Below are 15,858 nucleotides of genomic sequence, written 5' to 3'. Positions count from 1 at the left end.
TTATACATATTTATGCATGTGTTAAAATTCATCGAACTGTATACCAAAAGAAGAAAAGTTAATTGTACTATATAACCTAAAAAATAATAAATAAGTAAATTGTGTAGCACTGTGTCTAGCACCTGGGAGAAACAAAGACAGCAGAAGTAACGCCATCAGTCACACTGTTAAATCTCCCGGGGGGACACTGAGCAGGCCGGGGGACCAAGCCGCACACGCCGTACACGCACGCTCCTTGCTTTCCACTCTGCCAAAAGCGCTGCTCACTTGGCTGCACTGTAACTCTCGCGTCTGTTCTTTCCCAAGTTACTTCCCCTCTAGCAAGTCTCAGTTCAAAGGACATCTATTGAGCACCTACTGTATTTAATCCCCTTAATGCCACCATAAAAAGGGTATTACCCCATTTTTACCAATAGTGAAACTGGGGCACAGAGAGTTTAAGTAACTCTACTGGTATATGGCAGAGGTAGGAATTGAACTCTTCACACTCCAAGTTACGGGATCTTCCCAATTTCCCAGTATCACACGACTTTGTGTAATGACTCTCCCTGGCTTCTGTTACTCTGTGGCTGTTAGCACCTCAGCGTTGCTTGCATGATTTTGATGTGTTGGTTGCTGACTAGGAATTGCCCATAGGTCCTGGGCCATCAACTGATTGCTAAAACTTTTTGGCAGTGGCCTTAAATTACTTGCTCGTCTGATAGTATTGGAAAATGTTGGTGGGGCACCAGCACAGCACGCCAAGTTCTACACCTCAAAAATCAGACTCTGTAAACTCAAAGTAATAAGCTTTTGAAATAATGAACTTTAAAATTATGAATATTATTTTCCAACAAGAGTTTACCCTTGTTTTTGCTCCAGATAAACACAAGTTAAATGTGTGCTCTACTTTTAGAAAAACAGTATCAAGTCCTTTCCTGACTTACCATATAATTCAATTTGGCAGAAATCAGTTATGACTCACAAAAAATAACTTTGAAACAGTTTTCCAGTGGCACTCCAAATTATTTCATCTACCAAAAAAAAATCAGTCTTACACGCAATTTACAACACACACGCCTACCCACCTCTTTTCAGGAAAACATCTGCAGCTTGATCAAAGAAGATTCCGGAAGGTGACAAATTGGGAGTTTTTAAATTCACAATTTCTCTTTTAGGCTCTCTTTAAAGTAGGCCCAATGTTATATCCTCTTCTCTCAAAAGTTCTAGAAACTGCTTTTTGATAATATTTATTTTCTTCTTCCCATTTTCACAAACATCTGAACGTAATGAATTCTAACTCGGAAAGGCAACTTGGGCCTTTCAGCAAATACAAGATGGCTCCAGATAGAAATTTATCTACTAAACCAGGAGCTGAAATGATTTCAGATATAAGCAAGTTGATGTTCATTTAGCTTCAAGTATAATTATAGCACAGCCATCCAAGGCTGTCAAAAATCACTGGCTTAAATTTTAGCCACATCATGTGGCTACTGAGACAGGAGCCACATCACGTGCACCTCACCTCTGGAGAAGCCACAGTCAAAAAAGCCAGGGTGAGCCACCTGGGAGGCTGCGAGGTACCCACCCCACTTATGATGTGTTACAGAGAAGGGGAGGTTCTAAACATAACCTCAGACATTTCCCTGGAGCCCGACAGAAATACTGAGATGCAAGGCAGGAAACACACAGAAAACCAAGGAGTGGAGGTTGACAAATTTGCAGCAGCTTAAAGAATCGAGGGCTCTGCATTCTTTTGCTCACTGCACAGAGCTCCAGAGGTGTGCAAACCTCTCCATCCCTCCTCCCCCGAGATGAGTGCTCTCCACACGGAGCACTCAAATCTGAGGGGGAGTTAAAAACAATCAGTCAGCGTGTAAGAGAAACATTAGGAGTCCTTTCATATTTTTCACCTAAAAATGAAGAAATTCAACTTTACTAGCATTTCCCGCACAGACTGACACTGGCACCCTCATGTGGTCAGTAAGTCAGAGGTCCCTTCGTGCACATGGAGTGCTGTTGCTCTCCCACGTGTGTTAGCTTTGGCATGTTGCAACCCATGGCAGGCACGTGTGCCCCCGACTGAATGGTCTTATGGATTATATTACTAAGTTTTTAATTAAATTATCCCTCACAGAGTGGACAACAGGTTTTAAAAAAAATCCTGCCAAGCAAATGCTGATAGAAAACATGAGCAAGTAAGAACATGTTAGAGCTGGCACTTCATACTCCCAGTAATGACAATCTAGTCCTATCTGACAATAATCACCATATCTAGCCAAAAGACCTGAAATGCTCCAGGAGACAGTTGAAATATGGAATTATACTTGCTATTGTTAATGATGAATTGTGCCTTGAGATATTAGCTAATGATGGCACGAAGTCTTTGCCGTTAGCAAGATGGCAAATGAGTTCCTGTGTGAAAAACACTTAGAACAATGCCTGGCATACAATAAACACTGTATAGCTGTTAGCTGTTATTATTTTAAAATACTGATGTTTCATCTTTATTGCCTTTAAATTATGAAACAATTTTAATATATTTCCATAATTTAAAAATAATTATATACTATATGGGTATGTAGGAGTGTGGTTATGTATCAATAAATGAACAAACACATTCGGGGTATGTTCTAAAAAACTGTTTTTAAATGAGGTTTGGAGACTGTTACTCTAGAAATAGTTGTCCTAAGGGAAAGAGTGGTATCCTCCTGGTGGCCTTTGCAAGTCCTCAGCTCATTTAATATTCATCTTCCCTTCCCTACCCTAACTATTCAGGTATTTATATAAGCTGAGGAGGGGCCCTATCAACAGCATGAAAGGCAAATCACAAATGTAGAAACCTCACCTGGAGTGAAATCTCACGGTTGACTTTATAAAACGCCCAGAACGAGCATGGAATGCACTGGCCACCCCTCCTTCCCCACCGCCAAAGAAAAGGGATTAATCATTGCCCACTGGGAAAACAGGGTGGCCACATTCTTCTGATTTCTCACTATACGCTACTACCTGGTTTGATTTTTGTAGTTTCTGGCTAGTTTTCAAGGTATCTCGGTGAGGATGATAACTGGGAGCCCAGAGTATCTGTTTTAGGCACTCCCTGCACAGTGCTTTCCAACTCCAGTTTTTCATTTGATCCTCATAGTAACACAGTGAGAGTTAGAAGAATGAGCCCATGAAGAGGCAGAGATGACTGAAAACTCAAGTAACTTCATGAAAGTCCTTCCTACAGCCCATGTTCTACTGCTGTCCTCTGGGGACAAGGACCACACAGCACAGTTTGCTTTTTACCCTACCTCCCTATTGGACTAAATTATTCAAATAATAATTTGTACATTGAGATATTCTACTCTCCAGTGCTGGGGGTACCTCCTAGTTTCATATACTTTAGTAAATAAGCTGCTTCCTTCTTGGGATATGGCAATATGAAATGTAGATTTCTTTGGTTCAATTCTTCCAACATTATGAGGCAGTAAGATGTAGGATAAGTTTAGTAAGTTTGGTTTTAAATGGCAATTTAGACCCATATTTTAAAACACTATTAAATAAATATTAAATCACTTTATAAGAGGAAGTATAAAGTTTGCAACAGCCTTGTCTAAATTGTGTTGTGGTTTAGTCTAGACTTGTAAATTACCTCAGGAATATTCTCAAACTATTGCTTTATATATCAACAACTTCTCCCTAAATTGGTTTACAGAAAACATGTAAGTACCATGAAATAATACTGAAATGCAGCTACAAACTCCACTATCAGAATAACAACAACAGATAATATTTATTGCACACTCACCATGTGCCACGCTCTCCTCTAAGTACTTTCACATTTTAACTCATTTAATTCTAACAACCCTATGAGGTAGAAACTATTACCCCCAATTTACAGATGAGGAAACTAAGGAATCAAGAGGTAATGTAACCTGTACAAGGTTACATCTGGTACAAGTGCAGAGCCGGGATTCAAACTCAGATACTCATTATTATTCAATCACAAGTCTTTTTCTTCTTGCCAGGGCTTATGCAAATAATGATCTTGCTATAATTTAGCAAGAAAAATGGACTATAAGGACAAGATGATGACAATTTCATTTCAGTTCTGTTCTTCATCTGAGTCAGTAAGGGCTGTTACCCAGTTTCTGAGTTGACAGGAGAAACTGCTAACTCACTCCTATATCAAAAGAGAAATCATAATGGAAATGAGAAAATATTTAATATCAAATTTTATTGAAATTACACATGTCAACATTAGGAGTTATTCTTCCTTTATTTTTGACTTTTCCAAAGAGGTTTTCCTGCGACGTTTCTCAACTGCTAATGGATAAAGAGGCGACATATTCTAAGTCTGAGGCCAGACTGCCTGGCTTGATGCAAGCTCCACACTTTCCAGCTCTGTGCCTATTTCTTCACCAGTAAATAAAGATAATAACAATGCATATTTATCTATATATTACAGGTTGAGCATCCCTAATCTAAAAATCTGAAATGCTCTGAAATCTGAAACTTTTTGAGCACTGACATAAGGCCACAAGTGGAAAATTCCAGCCCTGACTTCATGTGATAGGTTGCAGTCAAAATGCAGGCACGCAAACACAGTTTACTCAGCATCCCCAAGGGCAAAATAGAATTACCTTCAGGCTATGTGTATAAGGTATATATGAAACATAAACAAAGCTCGTGTTTAGACTTGGGTCCTATCCCCACGATACTTAACATTAAGTATATACAAATATTCCAAAATGCGAAAAAATCTGAAAGACAAAACACTTCTGGTCCCAAGCATTTGGGATAAGGGATACTCAACCTGCACGAAGTGAAATGAATTAATGCTGTCACTAAGCACTAAGATCCATGTCTGACACATAACTGCTGAGTGTTGAATTTTTTGAAAAGAAGAAAAGAAAATCTTAAGAGTTTATTGTCTTTGCCAATGTTCTTCCCACCTAAAGCTGTGGGAAGTCAGATTATAAGGGAAGCAAGAAGAAATTTCCATCTCAACACGATTTATTTTCCTTTCACCTTAAGATTTGCCACAGTGGAAAAATCTATTGTGGAACCAAGTTTTAGTTGTGTTCTCAGCTATGACGAACATCTTGGTCAAACCTGGTCTTCCGAGTAATCCAACACCCACAAGAAGGGACCTTTAAAGTTACTCTGGCTGACATCAGCCTCCTCAATTCCTGGTTGTACAGTTGTCCTTCTTGATCACTGGCAAGAGTTCTATGTCCCTGGAACTAAGGGAATAGGAGTTTTGAAAGAAACCACTGCCCTACTGCTTCAAAAAAGTCTAAGTAGGTAAATACAAAGTTTGTATTTTCTTCAAATGTGTACAACAAAGAACAAAAACTCAGGGTAATAAACACAGTAAGATGAATGAAAGGCTGCTCCTATTGCATTTTATAGCTGATGTCATTGCAGGAAGCAGACTGTCAGATGGCCAAATATTCCAAAGGGCCACTGTGGAACCAGAAGCAACCTGCATTTAATGTTCTGGGGGTGAAAGAGTCCTTCTTACAGAAAACAGATGAAAAGAATGGCAAATCTTCAGTTCAGAGAGTTGAAATAGCCCCTTTCTCGTTTCCTTTTTCCCTCTCCCCACCCCAATTTTATCCTATTTGCCTTGAATTCCCACAGTGCTGCCCCATCCTCTGCTGAGAAAGATAATCAGCTTTCCTCTCCCCTGCTGATGAACTTGGCCGAGATGCTGACACAGCCGTCTCCTGTTATTGTAATTAGACACTGAACTAACAGACACTGAAACCACACACTTTGATGTGTTTTGACTAAATTAAACAACACAAGGGTGCTCCTAAGGAAATAAGACTTGGAATGCCTGTGTCCATAAGTCTAGTCTCAAGCCAAAAACAATCTGCTCCAAATACAGAATCAGATGTGGGGGCCGGGGGGGAATGTCCTGGTTATGGCCACAACACCCTGAATATTCCCCACTCACGCATCTTACGTAAGGACATGCACTTCTTATCTTAATAGTAAAGTTATAAGATGCCCTTAGGAGTAAATTCTTTTTCCATCCTCAGAGAAGTCACCTAGTATCCTCCTCCTTTTATCTCATTCCTAGAATGAATAAATACTTGGGAACTGAAAAGCAAAATCTCTGGGAAAAGCTGTATTTTCACCTGCAGATGGCAATCAGTGTGATAAGACTCCTCATAACCTTTCAAATCAAAGAAAACCTAGTAAGGATGATTATTTCCCATAAATCTTGGTCTGGTTATTAAAAAGGCTTCCGTGGGAGGCAGGAAGCCGTTGGGGACAAGGTGTTGTTCTCCACAAGCTTACAGCATCTTTCCTAAGGGACAATCTTATGAAAGTGTCTTTTGAAAATGCTAGCCTTTTAGATTTCCTTCTTTTCCTGGTCACCCAATGTACGTCCCCAAATAATCAGAGGCATAGGAATGTTAAAAGGCTTGTACACTGTCACAGAGTATCTATTTCGTATCTGCCAGACCGTGGGCTTTTGTGGCTCTTCCCATTCAAACTACCCAAAAGTGATCCAGGCACAAGACAAGTTCCACCCTTCACTTGTCATTGAGAATATCCTTCTCTACTATACTTCATATCCACGGCATCAGAGACCTCAAAATTTCTCTTCCTTGTCCCTCAAAAAAGAAATGTTTATTGTATATTCTGCATTATAACACTAAAGTCTTAATCAACAAACAAAACCAAACCTATCTCCATTGCAGGGCATTTGTAAGGGAGAAAAGAATAATTCAACCACATTCTCCTTGTATTTCTTCAGGCTAAAATACTACAGTGCAGCACACTTTAAATTTGTATCCCTTTTAAGTTTTATGACTTCTTTCAAACATTGCTTTTTTAGCCCCTGAATTTTTACTTTACTGAAATTAATTTGTTTTTTCTTTCTAATAAGTAAGGCACCACTGTCCAGAGCTCAGCCAAACACAAGAAATGATACTCCTTCACTAAATGCCTCATGGAAGCCAGGACAGGCAGAATACAATGTTATTTTATCCACCAAATTTTTTTAAAAAGGTTTGTTTTAAAATAGGAGGCTTAAGTTGACTTCTTTGGCTGAAAGATGTGTATTAACAGGATAAAATGACGCTCTATACATTGGCATGAGGGATGGCTTAAAGTTGCCTTCAAATTTTTACACCAATTAATAATTATCTGTAGTAGAAAAAATCATCTTGCTGCTACCCAGCTACGCCAGTGCCACTCAGTATAAAATAGGTCAAGTATAAAGTCACACTTCCAATTCCTCAGCACGTCATTGATGTTTCTAACAAAAAATTCCTATGATCATTCCTTTTCTCATGAATTTCAAGTTATTTTACAAAAAAAATGTAGGTTTTCTTCAATCTCTAAGGAAGATGAAGGTGATATTATGCATGCAAGAAGTCTTGTGGAAACACATTTTGACTTCACTACATTTCCTGGGGATGGAGAGATCGAGAAAGGAAAGAGAAATTAAGCACAGGGACTCCAGAGGGAGCCGCTGCATCTGCAGGGTGCCATGCTTCACGCCCGGCAACTCTGTTTGCAGATGAAATAATGATGCCACTGTTTAACCTATTATTCCATTTTTTGCTTATAATAGTATTTGCCCGTTTTTCCCATCCTTGTCTTTCTTGACTTCTCTGTGGCCCGTGGAACAGTTACCTCCCTTCCTTACAGCTCTGTTCTCTTGGAGCTTCTGGAACCCCATTGTCATCACGCTTCTATTCTGCACTCTTACCTTCTCACTTCTATACTTTCTGGGTGATCTAAACCACATCTATTGCTTCAACTGTAATCTTTGCACTTGTAACTCCTGAAATCTAAACCTCCCTGGATTTGCTTGTGCACACCAAACCCTCATTTTTAATTTCCTACAAAACACTTTCACCTGGAAAGGTAGAGGCAGTATAGTCAAAATTCAAGTCACCGTCTCTGCCCAGCCCCTTACCTTCCAATGGTCCACTTTCCAATGACCAGCACCTGGTGGCTGAAGCCCGGCAACCTCAACTGCTCCCGTCCCCAAGCAGTTGGTCATCAGGTCACCTCAACTGCATCACTCACACCATCTCTTCTGAGCCTGTCCCTTGTGCTAATCAGCACCTTATTTTAAGCCCTCATCATTTCTCCCCCAGATTTCTGTGTGGGCTTCCTAACTGGCATCTCAGCCTTCCCAAGTCAGCCTCCCCGCTGCTGTCACTGTCTTGAGTCATCATGCCCTTTTCTAAAATCATTTGGTTAAAATCCCAGCTTATTATGGCATTTGATGACCTTTGTGTGTGATGCCCGCTTGCTGTTCCTGTCTTACCACCCTCTAAGTGACCACATATGCTCCAAAACACCAGAAGACATGCCTCCTGTGTTCTCATGCCAACCTGTCCTTGCCTACTATTTGTTCCTTCTATCAGAAACTCCCTTTTCTCTTATTTGCTCAGACCACTCCTATTCACTTTTCAAGACCCCAGCTCGAATGTCACCTTCTCCAGGAAGCCTTTCCTGACTTCACCTATCTCCCTCCTCGGCTGTTCCCCAAACCACCAGTGGCCCCTCTAAGTTTGGCTTCCATACAACCTGGGATTTTTGTCTGTTTGTGAAATCTCACTGTGTTGTAGTGCCACTGCTAATGACCCTGCCTCCTCAGTTCAGCTCCAGGGCTGGAACTGCACTACATTCATCTCCTTATCCCCAGGGCTCAGCACGCAAACTCAGGGCTCAACGTATGTCTGGCAGGTGAAGGAACCGATTCACGGGGAAAGGGGTAGAGTCCACCTCACTTGTCTCCGCAGATGTTTTCTTGCACTAGGCCCTATACTCTCACTACCCTTTCCTAAGTGCTAATATATTTGAGTTTTACTGTTAAGGGGATGCCTTCTACATGGGAAAAATCATTGGCCTCTTTTAACCAGCTTCCCAGTGTCCTCTTCTAATAAATTGTTCGTTTAAAGTAGAAACCAAAGTCCTGAAAACAGCCTTCAATGTCCTGCCAGATTGCCTCACCCCAGCCCCACGATCTTTTTGGTAACATTTCCCACAATCGAGGCTTTTACCATGTTACTGCTCCAATCATAAGGGCCTCCTCACTAATTCCTGAGGCATGGGACCTGCTCCCACCTCAGGGCTTTTGCAGCTGCCCAAAATGTTAAAATGTTCTTTCTTCAAATAGCTGTATTTTCAGGTCCTTGCTCAAGTGTCATCTTCTCAGAGATGCCTTCTTTAACCACCTGGCACCTCGCACCTCCTATATTCTGGCTCCCCACTTTGTTTTTTCTCCACAGTGTTTATCATCTGGCACAATATATATTCTAATTCCCCCACCCCTGCATGAATGCAAGCTCCCTGTGGGCAGGGATGTAGCCTGTTTTATTTCCTGCCAAATCCCTAGTATCTAGTTCCTGGTACACAACAGGTGCTCAGCAATTGATCTCCCACACTAGGTCATGGTTTTCAAGTTCTTAAAAAGCAGCACAAACAACAACAATAAAACAACTCAATTTAAAAATGGGCAAAGGACTTCAATAGACACTTCTCTAAAGAACATACACAAAGGGCCAGTAAGCACATGAAAAAATGCTCGACATCATTAATCATTAGGGAAATGCAAACCAAAACTACAATAAAATACTACTGCACACCCATTAGATGGCTTCTATCAATGTCCCCCACCCAAAAAACCACAACAGAAATCAGCAAATGTTAGCAAGGATTTGGAGAAATTGGAACCCTTCTGCACTGTTGGTAGGAATGTAAAATGGTTTAGCCACTGTGGAGCCAGTGTGGTAGTTCCTCAAAAAATTAAACGAATTACTATATGACCCAGCAATTCCACTTCTAGGTATATATCCAAAAGAATAGAAAGCAGGAACTCAAAGAGATATTTGAGTTTATTACAGCATTATTCAGAACAGCCAAAGGTAAGCCACTCAAGTGTCCACTAACAGACGAATGGATTAATAAAATGTGGTACATACTAAAAGTTGGGAAACCATTCAGCCTTAAGAAGGAAGGAAATTCTGACACACCCAACATGGATAAACCTTGAAGACATTATGTTGATTGAAATAAGCCAGACACACAAAGACAAATATTGTATTAATATGATTCTATTTATATGCAATACCTAGAGTGGTCAATGCATAGAGACAGAGAATAGACCGGTGGTGGCCCAGGGCCGAGGGGAGGGAAGAATGGGGAGTGGGTGTTTAATGGAGACAGAATTTCAGTTGGAGAATAGGATGCGAAAAACTTCTGGAGATGGATGGTGATGGTTGCACAATATGCGAATGTACTTAATGCCAAAGAACTACATACCTAAAAATGGTTAAAATGGTAAATTTTATGTATGTTTTACCACAATTAAAAAAAGAAAAAGAAAAAGCAGCACAGCTCTTGCTTCACACTCACAAGAAGCCTAATACGTGAGCAGACAGCACAGGAGCGGCTGCGGGGCAGGCAGCGGAGCCAGGGCATGTCCAGCCGCACGGTGCCCACTGCTGCCCCCTGAAGCATGAGCCCCACGGAGACTGGAACCTCCACGGGGCAGGGGCCTGGCTCCGTTCTAAAGCGCTTATGCACCGGTTTCACTGTTCTTAAGCACAGGAAGTTAAAAAGTTACGCTGGCTCCATTTCTAGGAGGAACTTAGCAAAAAGGAAAAATGTCATCACCAAGTGGCCTTGGGCCAAGTGTCAACAGTGACTTATTTTTACAGAAATCCCCGGTGGCAGGGGAGAAACATCAGGGGAAAGAGCAACATTAAGTCACTGGCACCCATATTCAATCATCATTAAGGCTTCACATTTTCTAAAGCCTTTCCCATAATAACTTGATCCTCAAAATAATTGTTGAGTAGGAATAAAAGGAATTGTATAATCTCCAATTCACAAGTGAATGAATATGCAAAAAGTGGGCATTATCCACAGAGAATGACAGATATGAGGCTGACTTTAAGATGATAATCGCTACCATTTATTAAGGATTTATTAATTAAGATATTGGCTCAACATTTTCCATGGACTATTAAATTTCATACTTCCAACCAGTCTCCTGCTACCATTTGGTAGTTACTACTCTTATTATTTCTTTATACAGAAGACAATACTGAGGCTCAAAAAATAAATAATTTTCCAAAAATTAAACAGCTACTAGGTGGTAGACTGGAGCATTAGGAGGCTCCAGAGCCTGTGCACTTGACCACTATTATTCTCCACTGCCCATCCCAGTCCTCACACCTGGCTTTTGGGACAGGCCTAACGATGCTTCCTTCAGCCTTGAAAACATGTACAATTGATGAGTCCTCAGAGGTCACTGTGCTTTTCAACTCTAAGCTGAACTAGTACTAACAAAATAAATCAGTATTTATTATCCCTGAGCATAGATGCAATCAGATACTATTTCTTAGACTACGAAGAAATTTCTAGATCTTTTAAAATCCTATACAAATTTTTATACAAAAATACCCTCAAGACTATTAGCATGAATAGTCACATTTGGGTCACCCTGTTCAATGTCTCCTGACTTCCCCAGTAAACACCTCTCCACAGGACTAAATTATCTGCTGGTAGATAGAGCATCGATTATTTCTTATCCTTTTCTGAGCGCTTCTTCAGAACTTTCTGAGGATATGTCTGCTTTATTCTCCAGAAACTGGAGAGAGGAGAAATACTTTGTGGCTTGTCAACAGGGCATTCAGTCTGCGGGGCCAGCCCATGGGCTGCACTAGTTTGGGGCCAACTGAAACACACATGAATTTGGAAGGGCAGCAGGCACAGGCTCCAGACGGACAACCAGAGTGGGCAGGAAGGAGAAGACAGGGCAGAGTCGCAGCAGGGCTCTAAGGGTAGTTATTTCTACCCTCAGAGAGGCTCTTGGACTATTTCCTCACAAAGAAGTGGCTTCTTTGAAACCACCAAACATTATATCAACTCTTACAACAAAATCTATATATGGTGTGGGTGTTTCATTCACTTTAAGTGTTAAAAACACCAACGCCAGCTCTTCATACATGTGCCACCTTCAGCTTGGAATGTGTGGGACCCTAAGTACAGGCCTGCCACCCCCCTAACTGTGGGGACACTGCTTTTCTCACTTCCATCCCATACCTGGATTGAGCCCCCACATTTTACAGTGGGGCTAGGGTGTGTGCTGCTCTTCTCACCTGAGAACCAAGGACAGGGGAGGTCTTACCGAGTTCTCCCTTAGTTGCAGTCCTTCCCCGTTGGGAAGGGAAGACCGTCTCTTGGACGAGTTCCTGTTTGGGGTTGAGGTAATGGCCCCTGCTTTCTTCTTCACAGTGAGCACCTCACAGCTGGCTTGGTCTTCGTTGTGTGTGCTCTTCCCAGCGTTGATAACCCTGGAGAAGAAGCCAGAAAAGCTGGTCAGAGTGATTTTGGGAAAGCTGAGGGCTTAGTCCATGTTAGGGGTTGGCCAAGGCAGACTCTACAACTGGTGCAGAACTAAAGTCCTACTTAATCCAAAGGACCTTACAGTCTCGGTATCTTATGTTCCTGAATAAATGGATTTTTGAAAAGTGGAACGTATTAGCGCCCATTAAGATATTTCCTAAAGAAGTTGTTCTGAGCCCAGTTCACCCTCACAGGTCTGACCGATGTGACCAACTCCACAGCTCCATTTTAGTCAAGACACATGAGGCAATCACTCTGTCAGGTTAATTTGGGGCCTGCACTTTTTGGCAATTACAATGAAGACAGATAGCCTGGCTCAGGGAATTCTGTTGCACCTCTCCATGTGGTGAACAGCAAAACCACCATCAATCTTACCAAAGTACAAGGCAGTAAGTTGCAGCCCACTGTGAAATCCAAGGGAACAGAGAATCGTATTTCACCACTGCCATGCTCATTTTTGCTTTACACGCAGGGAAGTGAATGGATCAAAGGTTTACTCTTTTAAAAGTGTTTTTAGCTCTTTATCTTTTCTCCTATAGAATAACAGTCTTCACACTGCACTGACACACCAGGCCATAGGCACCCTGATTTGGACACCAAGACACAGATAATGATATTATTGTTGACACGCTTGACATTGCTTTCATCAAATTATTAAATGTTTTAAGCACACGAATGCTTAAAAAACATGCCACAACATTCACATACTTTTTCTGTATCAGGTGACTGCAGACTCAACTCTTGGGTCCCAGCACCATTTTCTTATTAAGTAATTAAGCAGCAGCTAAAATAGGTTTCCTGAGAGCTCTCCTTGATTTGCCACTGGCTGTTTCCTTTCTAAAACTTCAGCGGCATCACAGTAGCTGACAGAGTGTGGAGTTTACAGAACTCAGTGGCAAGGAAAGCTAAATGAAGTTTCACTACTTAAGTGAGGTACGCACACTGCTCTCTTAATCTGGTTGCATGGCCTCCTAACAGTTAAGTAAAAGAGTATCATGTTCAAATGACTTTTTTTTTTACCTTTTTCATTCTATAATAATTATAGATTCAGAGTAAGTTGCAAAAATAGTACAGAGTCCCATGCAGGCTTCACCTAACTTCCTCCAGAGGTAACATTTTATATAGCATAGTACAATATCAAGAAATTCATACAGATATAATAATCTCACCCAGACTATGGACTTTATTCAGATTGCACCAGTTTTTACATCAAATAGCTTTTGTACTGAGAACTGTATTGATCTCCGTAAGCCAACACATGCATGCCACAACCAAATAGGAAATGGAAAGCAAATTGAGATTTGGGTGCTGCCAGATCTAAGGGAGCATGTTTCAAGCAATCTTCTGTCAGCTTCTGTAGAGGTGTTTCAGACGTTTTAACATTTTCTTTAAATTTATTTTTTAAATGTATGTGCACTTTCAAAAAATGCAATAATTTAAAAATTCATTGCCATCTATTCATGTGAACAAATACATGCTAGTCTATATATTTCGGGCAGTTTTGGTATAATAAGCCTTCTCTCTCTTCTTTTCCATTGATCAGTATCATTTAAGTGGAAGAACTGTTTAAAAAATCACCATTTGCAATGACTTATCCGCATGTTCTAAGAAAAAGATCATATGAGTCATCTACCTCCCTGATTTCAAATTTCTGTATTAAAATTGCTTCATTTCTCTTATTGCATGTTATAAATTTCAACAGAGCATGTTTTTATAAAAGCCTACTTTTACTCATTTCACGTATTACAGGTTTTTTGTAAGTTTTTTTTTTTTTTAAAGTAGATTGCTGCTTACAAAGTTTAAAAATCATAGTTCCAGGGATGTGAGTAAGGAGGTGGGAATCCTGGCTGCTCTGTGAGGTCACACGGGCTCTGGTGCTTGTCACACACTCTTGTAGCTGAGGGGTGGAGTGAGGGAGGCTTCAATAACTATTTTCTTGCCCCACCTTCACCGTCTCTCCTCTCAGGAAAGACGTTTTCATAAGGCTTGAGAACAAAATGGAATTCTTGCGGACACAATGAGGTTACCTGCATGATGACAGTTAATACTACCACATGTACTGCCTGAGCTAAGTAACCTACCCCAAGTTCCACAGCCAGGAAGGGCACAGAGGGGATTCAGAATGAGCCTGCCTTGACCCCCAACCCAGACTCCTCCTATTGCACCCTGGGGACAGTCTGTGGCAGGCCCAGCTGGACTGCGTGGGGAAGCACAGAACAGGCAGATTAGGCAAGGTCTGGTCCAGGACCAAGAGAAAGGGCAATTCTCTCCCTGCTTCTCTGGCTAATGGTGGGGTCCGCGAGAGGGCCCAGGGACGGGGGAAGAATGGCTGGCTCAGATTCTAAGTATCCCTAGGGAAGTGCCCACTTAATTCAGGCTAAGTCACTAGGTTTGCAGCTGAAGCTCCTACTACAGAAAATGCACCTGCCTGGAGCAGCCCTTTTATGTCTATCTTTGGAGAACCAAACCAGGCAGAGGAAAGAGATTCAAAATACCATCTGCCTCTTCTCCGTCACTGGTAGTGACCTCCCAAGCAACATATCTGGGGTGGATTGTCCACTGGAAGTTGGCATCATACCACCATGGTCTCCGAATGAGTGCCTCTCCTAGGGAATGCTGGGGTGGAGGTTCAACTGGGAAAACCAGTTCACAACAACCCTCCTCTCCACACTGTCTCCTATATAGGATCCGGGCTGTATTTCCAGAACTTGGCATCAGCCTGACCATTGGCACCTAATCTTGTGCTGTAGTCAGGGTTTTTTGTTGTTGTTGTTGTTTTTTAGGGGGTAGAGGAAGGCTGTTTTGTTTTCTGAATTAAAAAAGCATCACTGATCTCCAATAGCTGCAAGCCAGGCTGACTCATCTGCCATTGTTGTTTCCAACAGTCAACAAAGCTACTATAATTACATACATCACAAATCACTGTCCCCTTAAAGTGCTTTGTCTCTTGTCTCTTCGTGATTATGAAACTCCAAAGATGACCTAACTTCAGCAAGAGGTCTTAGAAACTTTATTTACGCACGAGAAACACCGTGCCCTGGAAGACGGTGACTTGCACAAGGTCACACAGCTAAATGCAGCAGAGCTGGGAACACACTTCTGAGTTCTGAGCTCTTTCTGCTTCAGCTCTCAGGGTGTTTTATTTTCCTATAGTGCATCTATTCTTGTTGGCACTTGGTTCAGAGGTCTATACTGCAATGACTCAAAGCCAGAGAACTGTGAAAGAACAATTACTGGTGACCTTACTTTGCCGATTCATGTTGAATACAGCTTGTGAATAACACCAACGAAATATCGGAAAGTCAGAAATGTCAATCTAGTGGGAAGACAGCAGTAATCTATTTAGGTAGATATCTGATTATTATCCAGATGATAAAATATTAATTTAAATATTGATTATTTAAATCTCAATTTAAAGTCACTGCCTTTTAAAAAAATACAACTCTTATCCCACATGTTATATTATTTCAAATTCCATATTCTACAGAGCTTTCATAGAAA

The 15,858-nt window shown here is 41.2% G+C and overlaps 1 protein-coding gene across 3 annotated transcripts in view; it reads right to left on the bottom strand.

Annotated features, from left to right (window-relative positions):
- The window catches only part of PPM1H (protein phosphatase, Mg2+/Mn2+ dependent 1H), a 240,699-nt gene that overhangs the window by 133,513 nt on the left and 91,328 nt on the right, over window positions 1–15,858 (bottom strand). For all 3 annotated transcript variants that reach the window (XM_045553452.1, XM_045553451.1, XM_045553453.1), the window contains exon 2: window positions 12,140–12,305. In XM_045553452.1, the coding sequence (XP_045409408.1) occupies window positions 12,140–12,305 (166 nt within the window). The remainder of the gene's footprint in view (window positions 1–12,139; window positions 12,306–15,858) is intronic.

This window comes from Lemur catta, chromosome 6 (assembly GCF_020740605.2).
Source record: "Lemur catta isolate mLemCat1 chromosome 6, mLemCat1.pri, whole genome shotgun sequence".
Classification (NCBI taxonomy): Eukaryota; Metazoa; Chordata; class Mammalia; order Primates; family Lemuridae; genus Lemur; species Lemur catta.
This window is presented reverse-complemented; position numbering and strand designations above follow the sequence as displayed.